At 36.5% G+C, this 20209-nt stretch overlaps 2 protein-coding genes across 23 annotated transcripts in view; one reads left to right on the top strand and one right to left on the bottom strand.

Annotated features, from left to right (window-relative positions):
• ACADL (acyl-CoA dehydrogenase long chain) overlaps window positions 1–20209 on the top strand; it is a 711748-nt gene that overhangs the window by 419595 nt on the left and 271944 nt on the right. The gene's annotated exons all lie outside the window — the stretch shown is intronic.
• MAP2 (microtubule associated protein 2) overlaps window positions 1978–20209 on the bottom strand; it is a 300424-nt gene continuing 282192 nt past the window's right edge. For 12 of the 22 annotated variants that reach the window (XM_066345316.1, XM_066345324.1, XM_066345320.1 and 9 more), the window contains 4 exons: window positions 12727–12819; window positions 10756–10837; window positions 6115–6227; window positions 1978–5891 (listed from right to left, as the gene is read on the bottom strand). In XM_066345316.1, coding sequence (XP_066201413.1) covers window positions 5676–5891; window positions 6115–6227; window positions 10756–10837; window positions 12727–12819 — 504 coding nt within the window. In that variant the 3' untranslated portion in view covers window positions 1978–5675. The remainder of the gene's footprint in view (window positions 5892–6114; window positions 6228–10755; window positions 10838–12726; window positions 12820–20209) is intronic. The other 10 variants (XM_066345323.1, XM_066345327.1, XM_066345328.1 and 7 more) reach the window with 1 other exon arrangement.

Raw genomic sequence — 20209 nt, 5'->3', positions numbered from 1 at the left:
GTCTAAACCCCTTGCAGTTTAAAGACTTCTTGGAAGGACAACATGGATGTTAATTTTTAAAAATATTAACGGCCTGGCGTGCGGGAGTCCCGGGTTCGATTCCCAGCCAGGGTACACAGGAGAAGCGCCCATCTGCTTCTCCACCCCTGCCCCTCTCCTTCCTCTCTGTCTCTTTCTTCCCCTCCCGCAGCCAAGGCTCCACTGGAGAAAGGTTTGCCCACTGAGGATGGCTCTGTGGCCTCTGCCTCAGGTGCTAGAATGACTCTGATTGTGGCAGAGCAATGCCCCAGATGGGCAGAGCATCGCCCCCTGGTGGGCATGCTGGGTGGATTCCAGTCGGGCGCATGCGGGAGTCTGTCTGACTGCCTCCCCGTTTCCAGCTTCGGAAAAATACCAAAAAAAAAAAATTTTTTAAAGAAAAACTAAAGATTTTGGCTAGATTGTACCAAAGCTGCTTTATTAGCAAAGGAAAACTAAATAGAAGGTTATGATAACATTGGGAGCAGTTGGTTTTAGCCAAGTTAGAATATAGGAGGTCGGGAAAACCTCCAATACAAGAGTATTTTTTTCTACTATTTACTTGGTAATTGAACTCTTTGATATCAGATTTGGTCACATTGTCTCAACATGTTTCTTTCTTTTAATACACTGCTCCTGACACCATCCAGAAAAAGCTAACTCAAAATGGATTAAAGACTTGAATATAAGACCTGAAACAGTAAGCTAAATAGAAGAAAATGTAGGCACCATCTCACACCCATTAGAACAGCTGTTTTCAATATGACGAGAAAGTAAGCATTGGAAAGGATGTGGAGAAAGGGAATCCTTGGACACTGCTGATGAGAATGTAAGTTGAAGCAGCCACTATGGAAACCTGTACAGTGTTTCCTTAAAAAATTAAGAATAGAGATACAATATGACCCAGCCATCCTTCTGCTGGGTATCTATGCAAAAAAAATGGAAACATTTATTCTTAAACATATATGTATCCTTATGTTTGTCGTAGCATTAAGTCAAGTAATCTTAGGAATAATTCTTACCTGTTAGTGGGATACAACAGAGTTCTGTTTCCTTCAGCACATTAGAAAAGATTGGGTGAGCTTAGTGTTTCTCAAACCTCAATGTGAAGGTGAATCCCCTCAGGGAATGTTGTCAACTGGTCTGGAATGTGCCCTGAAAATTTGCATTTTTAACCAGCTCCCAGGGGGATCTGAGCACAACTTGAGTAGCAGAAAAACTAAAGGATAAATAAAGATAGAGATTACAGTGCACGGATGTAGAGGATGTCTGTTTTTATGACCTACACAGCCTCAATTTCTCTCTTCTGCTATAGCAGACTGATTTTGCTTGGAAGGGAACATTTCCTCTCCACGATTCTTTCACGTAGTTCAACCAGCTGTGATAGAGATGGATGTATGACTCAAACCTGGCCAATCAGCACAAATGAGCAGGTGACCCAAGTAATTCAATAACTTTCAGACGCTGGTTTTTGGCTAATGTCACTGGGAAAGATGCTTTCTTTGCAGGTTGTGAAACCTGGAGCTTCCAGGGGCCTGATAATGAAACCCACACAGAGGATACAGAGCTAAGCTTTGGGAAAAAAAAAAACATCTGATGACATCTTTTGAGAGCCTAGATCCATCCATGCCTGAGGCAGATACAACTGCCTCCTTGATAGTTGAGCCGATACAGTTGCCTTTGTGCTTAGCCATTTGATTTGAGTTTCTTTCACTTTCAACAAATAGCCTTCTGCTGATACAGTAATGATAGAGCCTGAAGCATAGGAATTCAGCAGATAACTGTAGCTTTCTCTTTACCATTGTTCTTTGGTTGGAATAAGCAATGTATATACTGCATTTCCATACAAGCAAGGAATAGAAACACACACACACATATGTAGATGTGTGTATGTATGTATACATAAATAGATAGGTATATATAATATTTCCCAGAGAAGAAACAATCTGAAACTGTCAATCAGATGACAAGCAATTTTATTTTGCAAAACAATCACTATACAGCAACAAATACATTTGCAAATTTTGATTGAAAAACATGAACTAACTACAACCAGCCATTGAAGAAATGCCTTTCTATGGTAACAGGCTCTAGAATTATCAGAAGAAAGAAACCCCCCACAAATTTTTAGCGGAGAATTGGAACCTTGGGATCCCAGCATACAGAGTATACTTTTTGTTGATTTTTTTTCTTTTTGCTAAAGTTGAAGTAGATTTTCATGACTGACATTATTTTTGAGTTTAAAAATAAGCTTTTTCCTGCAGAGGGACTTGGCCTCAACCTACAGCATGGCTAAAAATCCTAGGCCTAGGAAAACAAACACCAATGCTGATTTTAGCACATCTGTCTTTGAAGAATGCCTAGAATTTGCCTTTCCAAGTCATGAACCTACTTTTTTTTTGGCTACTTAGACTATGAATAGTTTATTTACCTCCTTTTTGTGGCATGAAAAGTATGAGAAAAACTATAATTGTAGCTACATCACAATCAAATGCATTGAAATTATTTCTTTAATAATACTGACATGATGCTATATTTTGGTTGATGATTCCATTTCCTGCAGAATTACTATATGAGTGTCTGGAGAAGGCCAGCTACCATCAGTAGAGTCTTCCACTTGATTAAGTTCTCTCTTTAACCTTCTTCAGACAAACCTCGTTGATGTTACACAGGTGTCTTGCTTGTGGGTGGGATTTCAGCCCATCACCCTGCTGGAACTCAGCAGGAGAATCCAGAGAGAGTTGGTTCCTAAATGAACATGGCCTTTGAAACTCATCATAAACTCGGATCTTTCCTGCAGCATTGCAGTGCGTCCAATTCTTGGTTGCAGGTGACCCAGAGAGGGTGAGTTCATTGAAGAAGTTGGCCTTTTAACTCTTTACAGCTCTGGATTACTTATGTATCCTTAAACAGGTTCTCAGAGGCTGAAGCCAGAGAGAAACTGGCATTAATAGATTTAGAATTGGAACTATAAAGTTTCAATGTCTAGATCAGCGTATGGATGTCCCCACAAGAGTGGTGTTCAAAAAGCTTAATTTGTGTCGTTCATCTTGAGAGTGAAGAAAGATGGGTTCCACCACTTATCCCCATAAGAAGACATTTATCCTGTGTGTTTCTCTCTTTTAATTGGGACAAGTAACTTTTTTTTGTTAACTTAATAGAGAATGACACTGCCATACAAAGGAAGAGGATTTATTCATTACAACTTTGCTGTGGTTTGAAATACACATTTGTTTTAGTGCCAAATCGAATAACTTTGTGTTTTATATAATCTTTGTTTTGGACATGTATTTTTAAGAAACAGAATTGTAATATGTAGAGCAAGTTCAATTAGTCTTAACTTTTATAAAAAACTTAAACCAAGTTGAAAAAAATACTTGTTTCACGTGTTAAAACTGTTCTAACCAGCTGTTAACTTCTTTCTACTTCTATCACTATCTAACATTAACACACATGTAAGAAAATACTGTAAGTCTACACATCGATTATTCTTTCTTCTCCTATTTCCTGGTGCACTTCAAAGGAAACTGATGGATAAAATGCCCAGATTGGTCAACTCAAACCTCATAGCAATTATTAGCCAGAAAGTAAACACATCCATAGTCCTACTCAGTAGTTTCTATTTTCCTGACTGTTGTATAAAGTAAGTGATTTATAAATGGTTTCAGACATGTTTGCCTATGTAAAACTTCTTAGTTGAGAACTAATGGTGCACATTTGCTCTTAGAGTTTCTTTTTTGTGAAAGTCACATTGGTCCCAATATTCAATGAATCACAAAATGTCACCCATGTCTCTCTGTCATTGTATCACTTAGATTCTTTCTTAGATGCTACTATACTTCCTTTTTGCCTCATCCAGACTCATCATTTCTTCCTTTATATTCAGGAATTGATTTGGCTCAAAGGAAGCAAACACCTACCAGGTCATTTGCCAGTTTAAATCCAACCTACCAGCCCTGAGCAAGAAAAAGAATAGATAAAAATACTAAAATGTATCCACTCAGTCTGGTAACTCATTGTCTTATTTAGGCTATTGACCAATTCATTTTTTATTCATAAGTCTAAGATGAATGATTTGTGAGAGGAATTGATTAATTGATTTGTGATTTCTAGACTCTATACACAAAACAGTATTATTTACTGATAAGTAACGCTAAGTCATACAGTATTCTATTATAGAGTGCAATGTTGGAGTCCTGGAAAAAAATGATTTTGATATCTGCATCTCAAATATTTTGTTGCTATAGATTCTAGAAATACTGTGGTTTTCCTTTCTGATCAAGGGATATTTATTTTGGGGAAGGAAGCAAAATACCTTTTGTCAGATAATTCAATAAGCAGGTCCTATTTGGAAGAATGAGATAACACGTCCCAAACTCCCACTGTTGGTTTCAACTTTAGCAAATGAAAAAAAAAAAAAAAAAGAGGAAGAAGAGATCTTAATAAGTCTTTCATGAATGATTACAGAAATAAAACCCAAACTATTCAGAGATTCAAAATAATTTAAATCCAAAATCTTAAACCAACAATTTGTAAACAAATGTATAACTAGACCCACCCCCACAGACTTCACGTTGGTGAAAGCAAAGAAAAATAAAATTTTCTAGCATCACGGGAGAGACCTGTATCTGGCACTAAAACAGGGTTACAGCTTTGAGTTGTTACAGAAAGCAACTTCATGCTAAAACTTTTTGTCTTTTTTACTGTATTTTTTTTTTTACAGAGGGAAAGAACCCTGCTAATGTCTACTTTCACATACCTAAAATTGCAACACCAAAGGGTGCAGGGGACACAGATACTGTGAATAAGGAAGTATAATATTCAAGTATATGAGGAAGTATCACAAATGGCCACAGAGAAATATATATATATATATTTATATCTATAATACTGTATCAAACAGATGAAAAGGGGGTGTGAAACTGGTAGTGTGAACACAAATCTAGCTGATCACTGACATTCTAATCAGACACGAGTCCATCCTAATAAAAGTGCTTCATTCCTGATAGCACTTGTACACCATTTCCTCAACCACAGCTCAAATGCTTTGTAACTATTTTTTAATTAGTTAAATAATTTATTGAATTGACTTATACTCTGATATAATTATCCAGGTCCCAAATGTTAATAACTTAATTGAGTCTTTCTTCCCATTTATACAAAATAACACTTAAAAAAAAAACTTATTTTTCACATGCTCTTGCCTTCCTGCCATCAAACTTCTTGATTTATTTTAACCTGTAATAAGTTACAATGGGCAGCTTTTATCTTTTCACTCAGCAACAGAACAGTGAAATGAGCAGCTTGGATTTTAACAAGGCCTTTCAGAATGTAGTGGATAGCCTTCAGGCACATGAAAGGTAAAAATGCAATTTTTCAAATAATAATACTCCATGCAAAACAGAGCAGAGCGAAAATAATTGTCCAATTGTACTCATGTAAAGCCAGTGTCTTCCTGTGGCAAATGGAAATCAAGTCAATTTCTGCATAAGCTATTTATTTTTATTTTTTTATAAAATTGTAACAATGAGTAGAGTTTGGGAATGAGATTATTTATTTTATGGTTTGTAAAGAATAAACATAACACCTGCTCAGAGCCCACTCTTGCCAAGAGCTCATGCCTAAATATTATTACTTCAATGCTAAATGAGAAATATTCACAAGCCCTGCTTAGCGAGCGCAGCAGTGACATCCTCGGCCAAAGTGGCGAGCTGAGGGGATTCAAGCAGGTTGATGCTTCCAGAAGAGGAGACATTGCTGAGCCGTCGGGGGGACGCCACGCTGGATCTGCTCGGGGACTGCGTGATGATCTCGGCCCCGTGGTCCACACGGGCCTTAGCGTGCTCTCTGAAGTTCAACTTTTGGCTGTCAATCTGTTTAAGGCAAGCATCAGTTCTTGTTAATTCGAGCATCTTAACTGACCCCTAGAACTTTCTCTATATCCCAGAGCTAATGTGAACATCACTTCTATTAAGCTCTGCCATCCCTACTTCCCATATGGTAAAGTCTTCAATCTGGGATCCATATTAATGAAGAGTATTTGAGAAAGACTGAAAAGAAAAAAAGGCAAGATCAGGTCATGCCCTTGTTTCTTACCTTGACATTGCCCCCTCCGGGTACGTGGTGAGCGTTGTCAAGCGAACCGACTTTAGCTTGGGCTTTTTCTTTGAAATCCAGTTTTACACTCTCAATTTTCACACGCCCACCACCTATGAGAGGAGAAAGGCTTTTAAATGCCTCACTAAAATGAAATCTATTTGTGGTGATGATTTCCCCAAAAACGATTATAGTAGATAGACCATGATGAACCACAAGCTTAATTAACTCTACTATACCTATGGCCCTAGATGTGAAAAAAATCTTTTAAAACTTCTAGTCCATACCATTTTCCCCATATCATCCACGATAATGACACTTTTTTTGTATCATTATGTGGATTGGTTTACATAGTAATACCCATCCTAACCTAAGATATCAGAGGGGTTTCCCTTATCTGTTTAATAAATATTCCAAAAATAATACAGTAAAAATGTACTATTGCATCCTTCCTAGAACTTGAAATATTTAGACTCTTATTTCAAAGGGAGCAAATTATATTGAGATGAAGCTCTTCTTGATTCTTCTTCATGGTAACAGGTCACTTGTACAAAGAACTATTAAGCTAGAAATGATGCACATATATGCATAATGTATTTACATTTGTAAATTTTCAACACTGATAGCTTAACTGATAAAACAGAAGTGAGAAACTATATTTTTATACTAATAAACTATAACAGCTTCCCATTTTAAGTAATAGATGAAACAAAAGGAGATCACATTCTTGTACAGATGTCTGAAGACCTATCTGACAGTGACTTTGATCTGATAATATTAATATTAATAGAGTTTTGACCATGCCATTTCACTAACTGCTAATTAGTCTGAAAATCAAGGGTCTGGCTAATAGAAGACAGTGCCCCAGGCCACCCTTCAGCATGGTCTCCCAATATTTGCATGCCTTTCTGCACAGCATAATTGTTGTGGTTTAGCCTGTCTTTCAGTATTTCTGAGTGTCTGTTGATGCCGTTGACCTGGAAAGAAGCTGGATTAGACTCTTTGACCCATCTCCACCTAAGAGCTTTGCTTTCACTGTCATCAGCAACTTGGTTTTGGCCGTATGCATTTTTTGGAAAGCCAGTGGTAAGCGAAGCAATCCTCTCCCAATATGGCATCTCTCTTGGGATTTTAATTTTGGAAATATACCTGAGGGACACTATGGAAACAAGGAAAAGATTTTTTAAATTTTGGGTTCTTGATGCTTATTTATCTCTGCAGATCAGAGAAATTTCTGTTAAGGCTTCACAGGCCTTCTGATGTGTTTTTTCATGAAATACCTAGACATTTGTATTAGTACTCTACTACCTGGGCAGGAACCCTTTAATATTATATGGTGTTATTGGATTATATTTTGAGGATATATCCATTCATTCTTCTTCTCAAGGCTTCAGATGTGCATAATGCTATGCAATTCATGCTTCCAAGAGAAATGTAGTTGTCCTCTCAAATTAATTCATTATTGCAGGAAATTTTTAACCTGGCCATGTCTCACTTGTTGATTGTGATGAGATTAATATGATTCATAGAACATTCTTATCTTGGTTAAAGGCTAGAGCAGTGGTTCTCAAAGTGTGTGCCAGGGTGCACTGGTGCGCCCTAGAAGATTTCCAGGTGCACCCTATGGTATTCCAGAGAAATATGTGCCTGTTGGGGACCAAAAATCCAACAGGGCTTTTGGAGTTTAGATTTTTATTGGACAGAAGTGTGGAGAATTGGCTGTAAGCTGACAGTCTGCCAACTCCCCACCTCACTTGCTTGATTAGGTTGCAAAAGGCTGTTAAGCTGTGGTGCTGGATTGTTTATACTACTCCCCATGTTCCCCAGAAAGACTGGAGGCAAGTTTCTTCTATTCTTTATTTGGTGTAAAGTTAAGATGATATGTATGGTGGGGGTTTTGAATTGATGATTAAACATAAGGAATTGTCTCAAAGCCTTTTGGATTTCTATAAAAGAAGAATATGTGATAATATCTAAAAAAGCTTTGAACATTTTACTACAATTTTCAACATCCTATTTATGTGAATTAGGATTTTCTACCCTCAACATGATTAAGAGAAAAAAAAGAAAGGAATTCTTCAATGTATTGACGAGGAAATGAGAGTTTGCCTTTCAAAAATATGCCCCAACATTGAAGAAATCACTAGGACATATCAGGCTCATGTTTCTCATAAAAACAGGAATGAAAAAACTTAACATATTCATGCTGGGACCTGCTGAATTTACTAAATTTTCCTAAGAATGTATCTATATATATAAAAAGATAACTTTTTTTAACCCCTCTTTTTTACAAATTCTAAAAAGCATAACTCAAAAAATGTAACATAAAAATGTTTTTTAATGTCAGAATAAATTTAATTTTGTCGTATTTATTTTGTTTAATTATCATAAAAGCATGCTTGGAATTTGTATTTTTTTCTTTAATATCTGAATTAATTATTATAACATATTTCTCAGAAATTTGTATATAGTGCACCTACAATTATTTGTAGGATTTTAAATGTGCCTCGACTTCAAAATGTTTGAGAACCACTGGGCTAGAGGATGCTGAGGTTTCAACTAGATGAGATCAACTTTCTTGGAATCTTACTTTTATATTTTTAGTAATCTCTGATAGAAATTGCTTTTTAGAGCTTTCTTTTACAATTGTATGTTGTGTCAATATAATCTTAAAATTTATGTTGAACTGTATTTTAAAAGAGACCGATGCTCAGACCAACCAAGCTATCCTCAGCGCCCAGGGCCGATGCTCGAACCAATCAAACCACTAGTTGTGAAAAAGGAAGAGAGAGAGAAGGGGGAGATGGAGGGGAAAAGAAGCAGGATGGTTGCTTCTCATGTGTGCCCTGACTGGGGATTGAACTACTAGATATTTTATTCAACTGTCTAGATGAAGAGATCTGTTTAGAGAAACCCATTTAATGAAGAGATCTGTACTTTTGGTTCTGAAGATTCTGCCACCTATCAGGAGCACTAATTGTGACAGGCTATCATCTTTACCAAGTTTCACCCTTCCTGAAGTGAAGTCAGTAAGACCAGATATTTCCATCTGTGACTGCAGGTGTTGACTTGTTTCCTTTATATTCTCCATAAATATCCCACCTTCCAAAGTAACTTGAGGAAAAGCTTGCTGTTGTTAAGGATCATTGTGCTAACACTTCTTTATGAATTTAGTCATCTGATTCAATTATTTAAGAAGAGGTAGGTTTAGAAACAGTGGAGAGTCCATGAAATAGTCTTTTACAACCAGTAAATCTTACACAGAATATTTCCTTATCTATGTAAGATTTTTCTGTGCATCAAGGCCCAAGGTGAATTTGAAGAACTGTCTACTTACTGTCTAGAATTAAAGAATCCAATGTTTCCTTTTGCATTCTGGAAGAATATAAGCAGTGTGGCCAAATACTGCAGCCATACTGTTTACATGGAAGTTCAAAGCCAACTAAATGTTTGTAGGCCTGAATTAGAGATAGGGGAATTGTGAAGATTGGTAAAATGAGGCCATGTCCCTGTTGTTTCAAGAATAACAGAGTAACTAATTCCAGAGATGAAATTCTGAAACTAGTAATAAAGATTCCATGTAAGAGTTTTTAATTCCTTGACTTGCTTTATGAATACCCTTTGCCAATGTAAAACCTTATGTCTAGATATATTTCTAATGCATTTATCCATTTTAAAATTTATCTTTGATTTCAATTAATAAATTTTTCTTAATAATCTTCTCTTGGTCAGCAATTTTATTGGACTCAATTGTTCTTACACCTTGTTTCTGATAACATTTGACACAATGATGAATAAAAACACTCCATTACCTGATTTAATTAAGATGCCAAACATAGATGATTAAAACCAATAGCTTCCTTTTGTTATTCTATAATACAATAGTATATATAAATTGTATCAAAATATTCTCAACCAAATTATAAATTTGATAGCTGTCCATCATTTACATATGCATGCAGGTAGAATTAAGCAAAAACAATAATAGTACATGATACTAAGAAAAATGGCTCAAAATATGGTAGAGTCCCACTGGAAAGGGGGAAAATCCTCAGGAATAAGACTATGAACTCTACTTTAAAGCACTAGTCCCATGAGATATTCTAGAAAAACAAGAGGTCCATGGTCAAAAAATTTGGGGAAGCATTGTAGTCTACTGAGGATTCACAGTGCTTTTGACTTGCTAAAGGAGCCGAGAAATTCAGCAGGTAAATAAAGTTATTCAGCTTTGTTTAACAGTCCTTGTATCATATAATGTAGGAAAACAATCTCATGAAAATCTTTGGAAATGCTGCTTTTAGCCCATGCAATTGTATATGAATACATGGTCCAATATACTATATAGACTATATATTTCAGAAGAGCTGCAATTAGCATGTTGAGTACATAGAGATGGGTGCATTTTATTTACATTTACTTTTAACCTGTCTTATGATATGTGACCTATTTTTGGCAATTGAGTTTAGTTGTCCAAATGAAGATGCTCAATATTCTAACTTAAGTTTCTCTGAATAAAAGCATGAAGTATCAGGATTTCAAAATGTCCTTCCAATTAGGTATTTCACAATAACAAAAATTCTGCTTATCAATTTCATGAATCCAATGTAATATTTCTTAAACTACTAAAAAGTATTTACTTACCTGGCCTGTGGCGAATGTTCTTCAGAGAGCCACATTTGGATGTCACATGGCTTAGGTCTATCTTCTTAGTAACAATCTGTACCTGTGTGAATCCCATCAAATATGCTTAAAATGGTCTAGACATGAACAAACCCTCTAAGCTCATACATAAATACTAGAAACATATCAAAACTCACAACACACTACAACATATCCAGGAACCCAAAATGAAGTACATACACACATAAGAAAGCATAATATCCCACATGTCTGATTGGAAAGAAGGACCGAAGTGAAAGAAAATCCTAGAATAGAAGATTTTATTAGTAGAAAACAGAGCATGCCACAAGGGGATAGAAACAACTGGATTAATTAGGCAAGAAAGAAACCACACCGTGTTAAACCTTTCTGTAAGCAAAAAGCCAAGTGAAGAGATAAATTGTTCTTTGAGAAGTGATTTTTACATAAAAGTGACCAGCATTGCTCAGAGATACAAGAACAACATTGCTTTAAGATACAAGAAGAAGAAAGCGGTAAATATGCTTTTCTAAAATACTGTCATGTCTTAGCTAAATGAGATTTTTCTTGTGCACCAAATTATTCATTGATAGCAACATTTTTTTCTTTTTGTGTTTCATTGAAATTATTTCCTCTCTCAATATTTGAAACAGTGTTCTTCAAGTGTGGTTTATTGTCTGTTTGCATCAGAATTACAATGGAATTACTGAATTGGACACTGTGGAAATGCTAGGGAATCTGTGTATTTGAGTAAGTGATTCTTCCCTAGAGGTAAGTTTACGGTTATTGTTCTGGAGGTTGGAAGCTCCCCTACTTATTTGAAGTTTGTTAGTTACCTCCACTTATCCTTTTCCATTTAGGTGTTTTGACCAGCAGCACGTGCAGTAGAGGATAGCTCGATCTGCCTTCGGATCCCTTCCAGTTATTTATTAGGACTGACTCTGTTTCTCTGAGAGTACCAGGTGGTGAGCTGGTACTTAGGGCAACAGGGAGGAGGGCAGCCATGCCCATGTAAATACTGAGCCTTAGCTCAGCACTCTTGGAGAAGTCCAGCAAAATTTGCTAGGGATTTCCCACAACAGTGACATTTTCATGCTCAGAAGATCTACTTTGAACAGCAGGTGACAGTTCCTGGTAGGAGTCACTTGCTTATTACCCCTTTCACTGCTTGACTCCATCTCTGCCCACTTGAGGAGCAAGGAAGCAAGAATTACTAGACAGGTGAGAGTTCTGGTTTTGGCACTCTAAATTACTGGAGTCACAGATGGCCAGAACCTAAAGTTTAGGTGACAGAATCTGGCTTGAGTTGGCCTGTTTCAACTCTGCTTCAACTACATTTGAAAGCATAGATTCATCTTTTCCTTCCTCTCATAAGATATTATTTCCAGTCAATTAAGGAGACAAGGAAAATACTGCTAAGACATATATATTGGGACTTGAATCCTTTCACATTGAATTACAGATGAATCACGCTTCACCAGTTTTATATTATTCCAAGTGATATCTAGCTCTCATGAAAAATGAAGGACAAAAGATTTGATAATACACACTATGTATTTTCAACTATATCAGTCTTTGCCTCAAGAATAATTTAAGTGGAGTTAGAGAAGTGTGTGCCCAGTTGACTTCTGCAGGGGAACAAAGACAGCATAGGAAATACCCAGGGGCCAAAGGCTGGTAAAAATAATTGGCAAGTGAAGTGGGTTTTCCATCCCCCGCTGAAAACCAGGGTGCCCTCCATTACGGTTTTGTTCCTCAACTGAAAGTAAGAAATTCGCTGATAATCTTAAAGGGAAGGATGGGAAACCCATCACCAAGAATGCAAGGATGACAAGCTCCCAGATCAAGGGGACATGTAGCGCAGCAATAAGAGGGGGGTTGTGCTGGGAAGGAGGCAGGAGAGGAGACAGGGTGCTGGCTGTGCATATGGCTCCACACAATCAGGACAGCTTTCTAACAGAGGCTTCTACTTACATTTCCGCCCCCAGCAGAATGTTTGATGTTATCCTTGGAACCACATCTGGACTGAACCTTGCTAAAATCGATCTTCTTGTTTAAAATCCTAACCTAAAAGGAATTGGAGGTAACTTCACTGTGCATTTTTCTTTCAACATGGGTATAGGGAACCAGAATGGGTAGTGCCAAAGAGGCTCTAAACTCCCTTCGACCTACATCATCATTGAAGAGAAGAAACTAACACTGGATGAAGAGCAGATCTTTCATATGAAATGAGCCTCTATTGTTCTGCATTCCCAAGGGTCAAGTGCTCAAGAGCCTTAGATATCCCAGTTGTAGGTAGTTGTAATCAGGAAGCAATTAGAGAAATAATGTAGGAAACATAAACCTTGTGTCATATGTGAGGAGGAGGTTTCCAATACTGGGACAACATTGGGACTCAGGTCACTCTATGGAAAGCCCAATAGTATATATAGTTCAGCCCAGGATCCTCAAGGATAGGCCAGTGCCTTATCCTCTCCTACACTCCTTAATCTCAACAGTGCCAGCCATCACCATTATACACCATCTCGTACACTTGACTTAACTTTATGATTGGTCCACATAGCACAGGTCTACCGAACGCTACAGGTGAGGGTCCTTATTCATTCAGAAGAAGAACCCCTGGTTTTCTAAGAGAGTCAGCAAGGAAGCTCTGAGCCTCCTCTTCTGAAAGGGCATAAAATTCTCCTGCCGATTTGTTTCAGTGGCCTTCTGGAAGGCCTCTCTCTGACAACTGCTCATAAACAGCCATTACCCTTGGGTGGTAGGTGTGGTAGCATTTTCCCCATTTTTAGAAGGGAGAAAATCAAAGAACTTTAGCTGACTGTACTAGATCACATAATATGAATTGGTTGGGTCTAACAGATTTGGGGATAGGCATTTTATTTTTATTTTTAAGAAGTCTAGTATTCATCTTGATGACAATAGCAAATCCAGATCCAGAAAGATATTACTCTGGTGTAATGTAATGTACAAAGAAATAACTCTTATGACTTCTTTCACATGTCTTTTGAATTTTGCACATCTCAGGGGCAGGGAAGCAAAGTCAGCTTAGAAAGGTTTATTTCTGTTGTTGTTTGTTGGTTTGATTTTACTTTGCCTAAAACTACTATCCTTCCTTCCCTCCCCCAATAGCTAAAGAGAAATCATGTTTTCAATGCTTTAGGGATAATAAAAAGCTAAATAAATGTATCCTAGATGTTTATCCATGCCCCCAAATAGTATCACATTTCTTGGCCTTTCAAAAAAGGATAAAAAAAATGCAAGAGAACATGAATCTGACTATTTTTTAACTAGATAAAGCTTAAATTACAGTGCCTGCTTAACTAACATTGACAAGATAACTGTCCCTGCTAGGGAAATACCATTAACAACTCTCATTGACAACCCAAGGGAAGGGCCTCTTGTCAAAATCTGAATTCAGAAGACATCATGATCGGGCTACTCTTGAAGGCATAATAAAAATTCCAGTTTCATAAAAGAAAGGTGCCTTGGCTGGTTGGCTCAGTGGTAGAGCGTCGGCCTGGCGTGCAGGAGTCCCAGGTTTGATTCCTGGCCAGGGCACACAGGAGAAGTGCCCATCTGCTTCTCCACCCCTCCTCCTCTCCTTCCTCTCTGTCTCTCTCTTTCCCCCTCCCGCAGTCAAGGCTCCATTGGAGCAAAGTTGGCCCGGGCGCTGAGGAAGGCTCTATGGCCTCTGCCTCAGGCGCTAGAATGGCTTTGGTTGCAACAGAGCAACGCCCCAGATGGGCAGAGCATCGCCCCCTGGTGGGCATGCCAGGTGGATTCAGGTCAGGCGCATGCAGGAGTCTGTCTGACTGCCTCCCCGTTTCCAACTTCAGAAAAAAAAAAAAAAAAAAAAGGAAGGTGTGTTACACAGTAAGTACAGTTGCACTCTGAGTTTTATATAAACTGATGTATATACCTTTAAGTCAATAAGAACCATTATATTTCAAACCATGTACATTAATTTTAGAAAGATATTTTGATTTATTATTTTTAGTAAAAACACTTTTAATTTTTATCCATCAAGTTCTAATTATTTTGACAATGAAAGAGAATTCATTAAAGCTATTTCTTTCTCATCCTTGAGCAAAGTCAGGGTCTCATATTTCATATATAAATTTTAAATTAGAGATTATTAGAGAACAAATCAAGTGACTCATTACAAAATGATCAAAAGCTAAATGTTAACTCTGATTCACTTGTCACAAAAATGGAAATTCCAAATTCAGTTGCATAAATCCGACTCTAATATTTAACCAGCTTTTTGACAACTCATATAATTTCCAAAACAAATTAATCCCAAAGGAGTCACACACACTGCTAGCATCATTAAGAAATAGTTTAAATCTTAAAATCCTAAAACTTAAAGGTCGAATTCTGTTGATATCTCCCAGATTTTCTAGTGAGTCACAGATTTTCTAGTGAAATAACCAACTGACCTTTTTCCATGATACACTTTCTCAACCTATGTCTGTTCAATCTATAATGTAAAGCAGATTTTTGACATGCAATAATGGCACATTCTTTATATATATCCATATATGCACTAACTAGCCAATATACAAAAGTATATTGCTTTTGTCTAAAATGAGGCAAACTACAACATTCACCATCTTGCTGATGGTTGAGTAGACAAAAACAAAACCACTCTGAGTAGTGGATACTTGACGCTGAGGATGATTTACTCTCTAGCTTGACAACTTGTACCTGAGCTCTCACTCACATTTATGTTTCAGAAAAATTACAAAATCATGATCTTTAGGCTCATTTGTAATAATTAACACTTAGAGACTTAACTCCACAAATACCAGCAATTCTCACAAACCACTCCATAAAATAAAAAATAGATGATTGCTATGAGTAATAAAATTTTATTCTAGATTAATTTTTTTTGTATTAGATAATTGAGTTTTAACTCTCTATTCTAAGGATGAATCCAAATAAAATTACTTTCTTTTTTTTTTTAATTTTTTATTTATTTCTTACAGAGACAGAGAGAAAGTCAGAGAGAGGGATAGACAGGGACAGACAGAAGCGGAGAGAGATGAGAAGCATCAATCATTAGTTTTTTTTTCATTGCGCGTTGCAACACCTTAGTTGTTCATTGATTGTTCTCTCATATGTGCCTTGACCACAGGCCTTCAGCAGACCGAGTAACCCCTCGCTGGAGCCAGTGACCTTGGGTTCAAGCTGGTGAGCTTTTTGCTCAAGCCAGATGAGCCCGCACTCAAGCTGGCAATCCCGGGGTCTCGAACCTGGGTCCTTCGCATCCCAGTCCGACGCTCCATCCACTGCGCCACTGCCTGGTCAGGCTAAAATTACTTTCTTTGGAAAGACTTTTCTTTGAACTTTTGTTTTCCTAACATCTATGTTGACAGAAATTATTTTAGCATCTAGAAAATATCTTAACAATATAACAGACTTCTATTTGGCAATTTAACTAATTTTCTCCATTCATGATATTTGAATAATCATTACCCAAAATTAATTCTACAACACATTTTAATCTTTGTCAATATCTGTTATCAAAAACGTTACTTGCACTATTAATGCAAAGTGGGGTAATTTGAAAGTGACAATCTTTTCTTTTGCATATTTCACAGTGCAAAGGAAATGTATTATATCAATCAACAGGATCATCTTCCTAAAGCTCTGCCTTATTTAAAATTTTCCCAGACTCCCTATTTCCTATTCAATGCAGCCAAATTTCTTAGCGAGGCAGCCAGGGTTTTCAGCAATTCTGATTTTTGAGCTCTCTCTTAATACTTTACAGTTTATACCTTAAGGGTCTTGTTTACATTTTCAAGTTCATTTCCATGCTTTTTTTTTTTTTTTTTAACATTTATTATCTCTCGCTAGTTGAGTCTGTAAGTGGGAGACTGGCAAAAAAGGATTTCAGTATCATGGGCAAATACTGGTGATTTGCAGACATAATTGACTTTTCATTTACACAAAGAGTTATACAAGTGCCTTGGCCAGTTGTCTCAGTGGTAGAGTGTTGGCTAGACATGTGGATGTCCTGGATTCAGTTCCTGGCCAGGGGACACAAAAGAAGTGCCCATCCGCTTCTCCATAACTCCCCTTCTCGCTTCTCTCTCTCTCTCTCTCTCTTCTCCTCCCCTCCTGCAGCCAGGGCTTAATTAGAGCGAGTTGGCCCTGGGCACTGAGGATCGCTCTATGACCTCTGCCTCAGGCACTAAAAAAATGGCTCTGGTTGCAACAGAGCAACAGCCCCTGATGGGCAGAGCATCATCCCCTAGTGGGCTTGCCTGGTGGATCCCAGTTGGAACACATGCGGAGTCTATCTCTGCCTCCCCTCCTCTCACTAAAAATAAAAGTTATACAAGTATGAAGAGTTATAAAGAATAGGTTAATGTAATTGAATAATTAATTAACATTTATTATTTTACTTTTTATTAATTCTATTCCTCCATAATACTAGGGAAGAACAATGCAATTACTTTCTGTATACTCTTGGTGTGACTCTATTGGATTTTTATAATGATGGATCAATAGAAACAACTGGTCATTGTACTCTGCAATATAAGTTTAATTGCTTCTTTAGAGAAAGTAGGCTATCCTCCCCACCAAGTAGGATTATTCTAAGAAAGGATATGCAACATATAACTATAAGCAAGAATTTATCTCTTACTAAGGACTAGAAATATGAAAGGTGTAAAATGAAAGAAAATACAATCTTAACTTATAGCTTTTAGTGAAACAATTTATAAACCAGGAACTTAGTTTCAACCTAATTTCTCAAGGAATGGGATCTTGTTTGTTTTTAACTCGACACTCTCTGATGCTGCTTTCTTTACCAAAAGATCCACATGTCAGCTCAGGACTGTGAGATATGGCAGGTAAGGGGGGGTCCAAAAGCTTGGGTTCTGTTCTCAGCTCTTCCACAAGCTAGCACTAGGCTCTCCAGGCATCCTCTAGGTATAATCCTCAACTAGAATATCATTTCTTTCTTTTTCCATCCAAGGTTGTCTTAGGAGTAATGCTTTTTTTTTTTTAAGGGTAGTGGACAGTGACACTCAACTGAATTTCCTTCAGCTTCATAAAAGATTAAGTTTCTCCTTTGGGTTTGCATCATTTCTCAAGAATGCTTGAAATGAAGTCCTCCTTAGTTCTTGCATTATAATAATACTTTTTGGGTCTCTCTCAAAAGTATTTACCATTCCACAGCATTTAATTTTAATAAAAGCTATTTATCTAGCCACTATGGAGTCCTGAGGTATCATCATATGTTAAAACGGAAATATGACTGTAGCAGATTTTTCTGAAGATGGAAAGTCCTTTAAAACAGATGACATTTTTCAAAGACTTATCTGTTAACAACCCTGTTTTCTGGTTCAAATGCATACAGGTGTACAAACTTTCTGGTCCATTCTGAATTTTAATTAATCCTGTGAACACTAGCCAACAAGTTTTTCAAAACTAAGTATATCATATATAAATAATAAATACAGTTAAATACACATTTAAGAAGAAAAAAGTTATGTCAAAACATGCAATTCCTGAGAACTAAAAAAAAAAAAAAGATCATTTTGGGGACTTATTAAGGTGTCAGCCCAATTTTCTTCTGCAGGTTGTTTTCCAAGACCCATAAAGTACCAGTAGATCAACCATTATATCCCCTGTTAAATATTTTAAGTTGTCTCTCAATGGGTGTTAAAAGGGAAGTTATGAACAGTCACTATGATTCAAGAAAATTAACAAAAAAGTTCATATGTTGTATTTCCTTGACATTAAATTTTTTCTTCTATTTTACATTTTTTAAATTAAAAAAATGGTGAACCAAGTTGTTAAAGAAAGTAACTTTTAAAGAGTTTGTTCAGTTGTTTGTAAACAACCTGAGATTTAAGGCTGTCACCATGCCCTTGTTTGGCTTGTAAATGAATAGCAAGCAAGAAAGGGCTCTACAGTTCCCAATTTTGTGAACCCAAGGCAGTAATTTTCTCATAGTTTTGAATAATTAATATTTATGAAGCCTAGCTCTAAAACTTTTCATTACCCTACAAAAGACACTTGAATTACAGTTATAAAAGTTCTAAGGCATAAAAACAAGGTCCATGATCTCAGTGAGCTTCCATTTTGAGATAATGTTGACTTTGATACAAAAATACCCCTTTGTCAATATAATATAATGTATTTTGTTAAATACTTTTTCTTCATGCTGGGTTGAATGGCAATATTTTAAAGCTCATGGGGTATTTTATTACTCCTCTTATTTAGCACTTATTTTTAACCCTAAGGGAAATGGCTTGGAAAGAAATTAAAATTAAATAAGAGCAAGATACAAAGAAGGACAAGAAAAAGAAAAATCACTTCTTTTCTATGTTGTAGACAGACATGTTGCACTCTCTCATTCCCCTCCTGTCTTACAGTACCCAGCAGAGTCTTAGTAAATGTGTAATGAAAAAACGCATATATGAATGAGAAAAACTCTAAATAAGCTTCAATTCTTCCCTTTTAGTTGATAGAATTTATAATTTTACACAACTTACCTATGCATGGCTAGACCTTCACAATGGTGACCATCATAATTTTTATATGAGAAAAAACATCTTGTTATACTATAATTTATTAGTTGCCTCCAGCATTAATTCCATTTTTTCTATGAATATAAAATTGAAAGCAACTCACTCAAATTAGCATATAAAAGAGGGCCTGGCTACTCTTGAATAATGCCTAAAACTTTATAAAAAATATAAAAAAGATTCTACTGTATATTTTACTCATTTCATTTCCTTGTTCTTCTCTCCCTGATGATTCTTCTTCCAAAACTACACTCCTCTTCCATTTCAGAAACACTGCTTTTTTATTCAACTTCAGTTTGCCCCTTGTGGCACAAATACTTATTATGGAATCTATTAGAATAACTAAATGACTATATTTTATTAACTATAATGCAAAACTACTATCATACTCTAAGATAAACCATAGATATGAGATCTAAAAGTGACCTTACAATTTATTTAAATGAGATGGCAATAAGTACAAAAACAAGTTGTTGTTTTTTTTGTTTCTATTTTACAAATTAAGAAATCTGAAGACTGGAGAGGTCAGTATCTAAGGTCACACAATAATTTAATAGAAAGGAGGAACCAAGAACTCGGCTTTTACATCCAATATTCTTTTAGCCAAAATTCACTGTGGTCCAAACATGGAAAGCTTCTTTGAGTAATAACTGGTATGGCATTATGCATTCACACTTATTCAATAGTCACTAGAAAGAATACATCTCACCATGCATATGGTATACTCTATTAATTGAACTTCCAACAAATAATTATTGAGCACCTGCTGTGTTCTAGATCCTCAGAACAGGATGGACCTCATCTTTGATTTATGGAGCTTTTAGTCTAGTTGGTGAAACAAAATTGACATTAAAAGACTATATAATGGAATGCTTAATTATGAAAGGGGTGAGAACATCCGACAACCGTAT

This window comes from Saccopteryx leptura, chromosome 7 (assembly GCF_036850995.1).
Source record: "Saccopteryx leptura isolate mSacLep1 chromosome 7, mSacLep1_pri_phased_curated, whole genome shotgun sequence".
In the NCBI taxonomy this organism is placed as follows: domain Eukaryota; kingdom Metazoa; phylum Chordata; class Mammalia; order Chiroptera; family Emballonuridae; genus Saccopteryx; species Saccopteryx leptura.
Note: the sequence above shows the minus strand (reverse complement) of the source record. Positions and strands in the feature narration are given on the sequence as shown.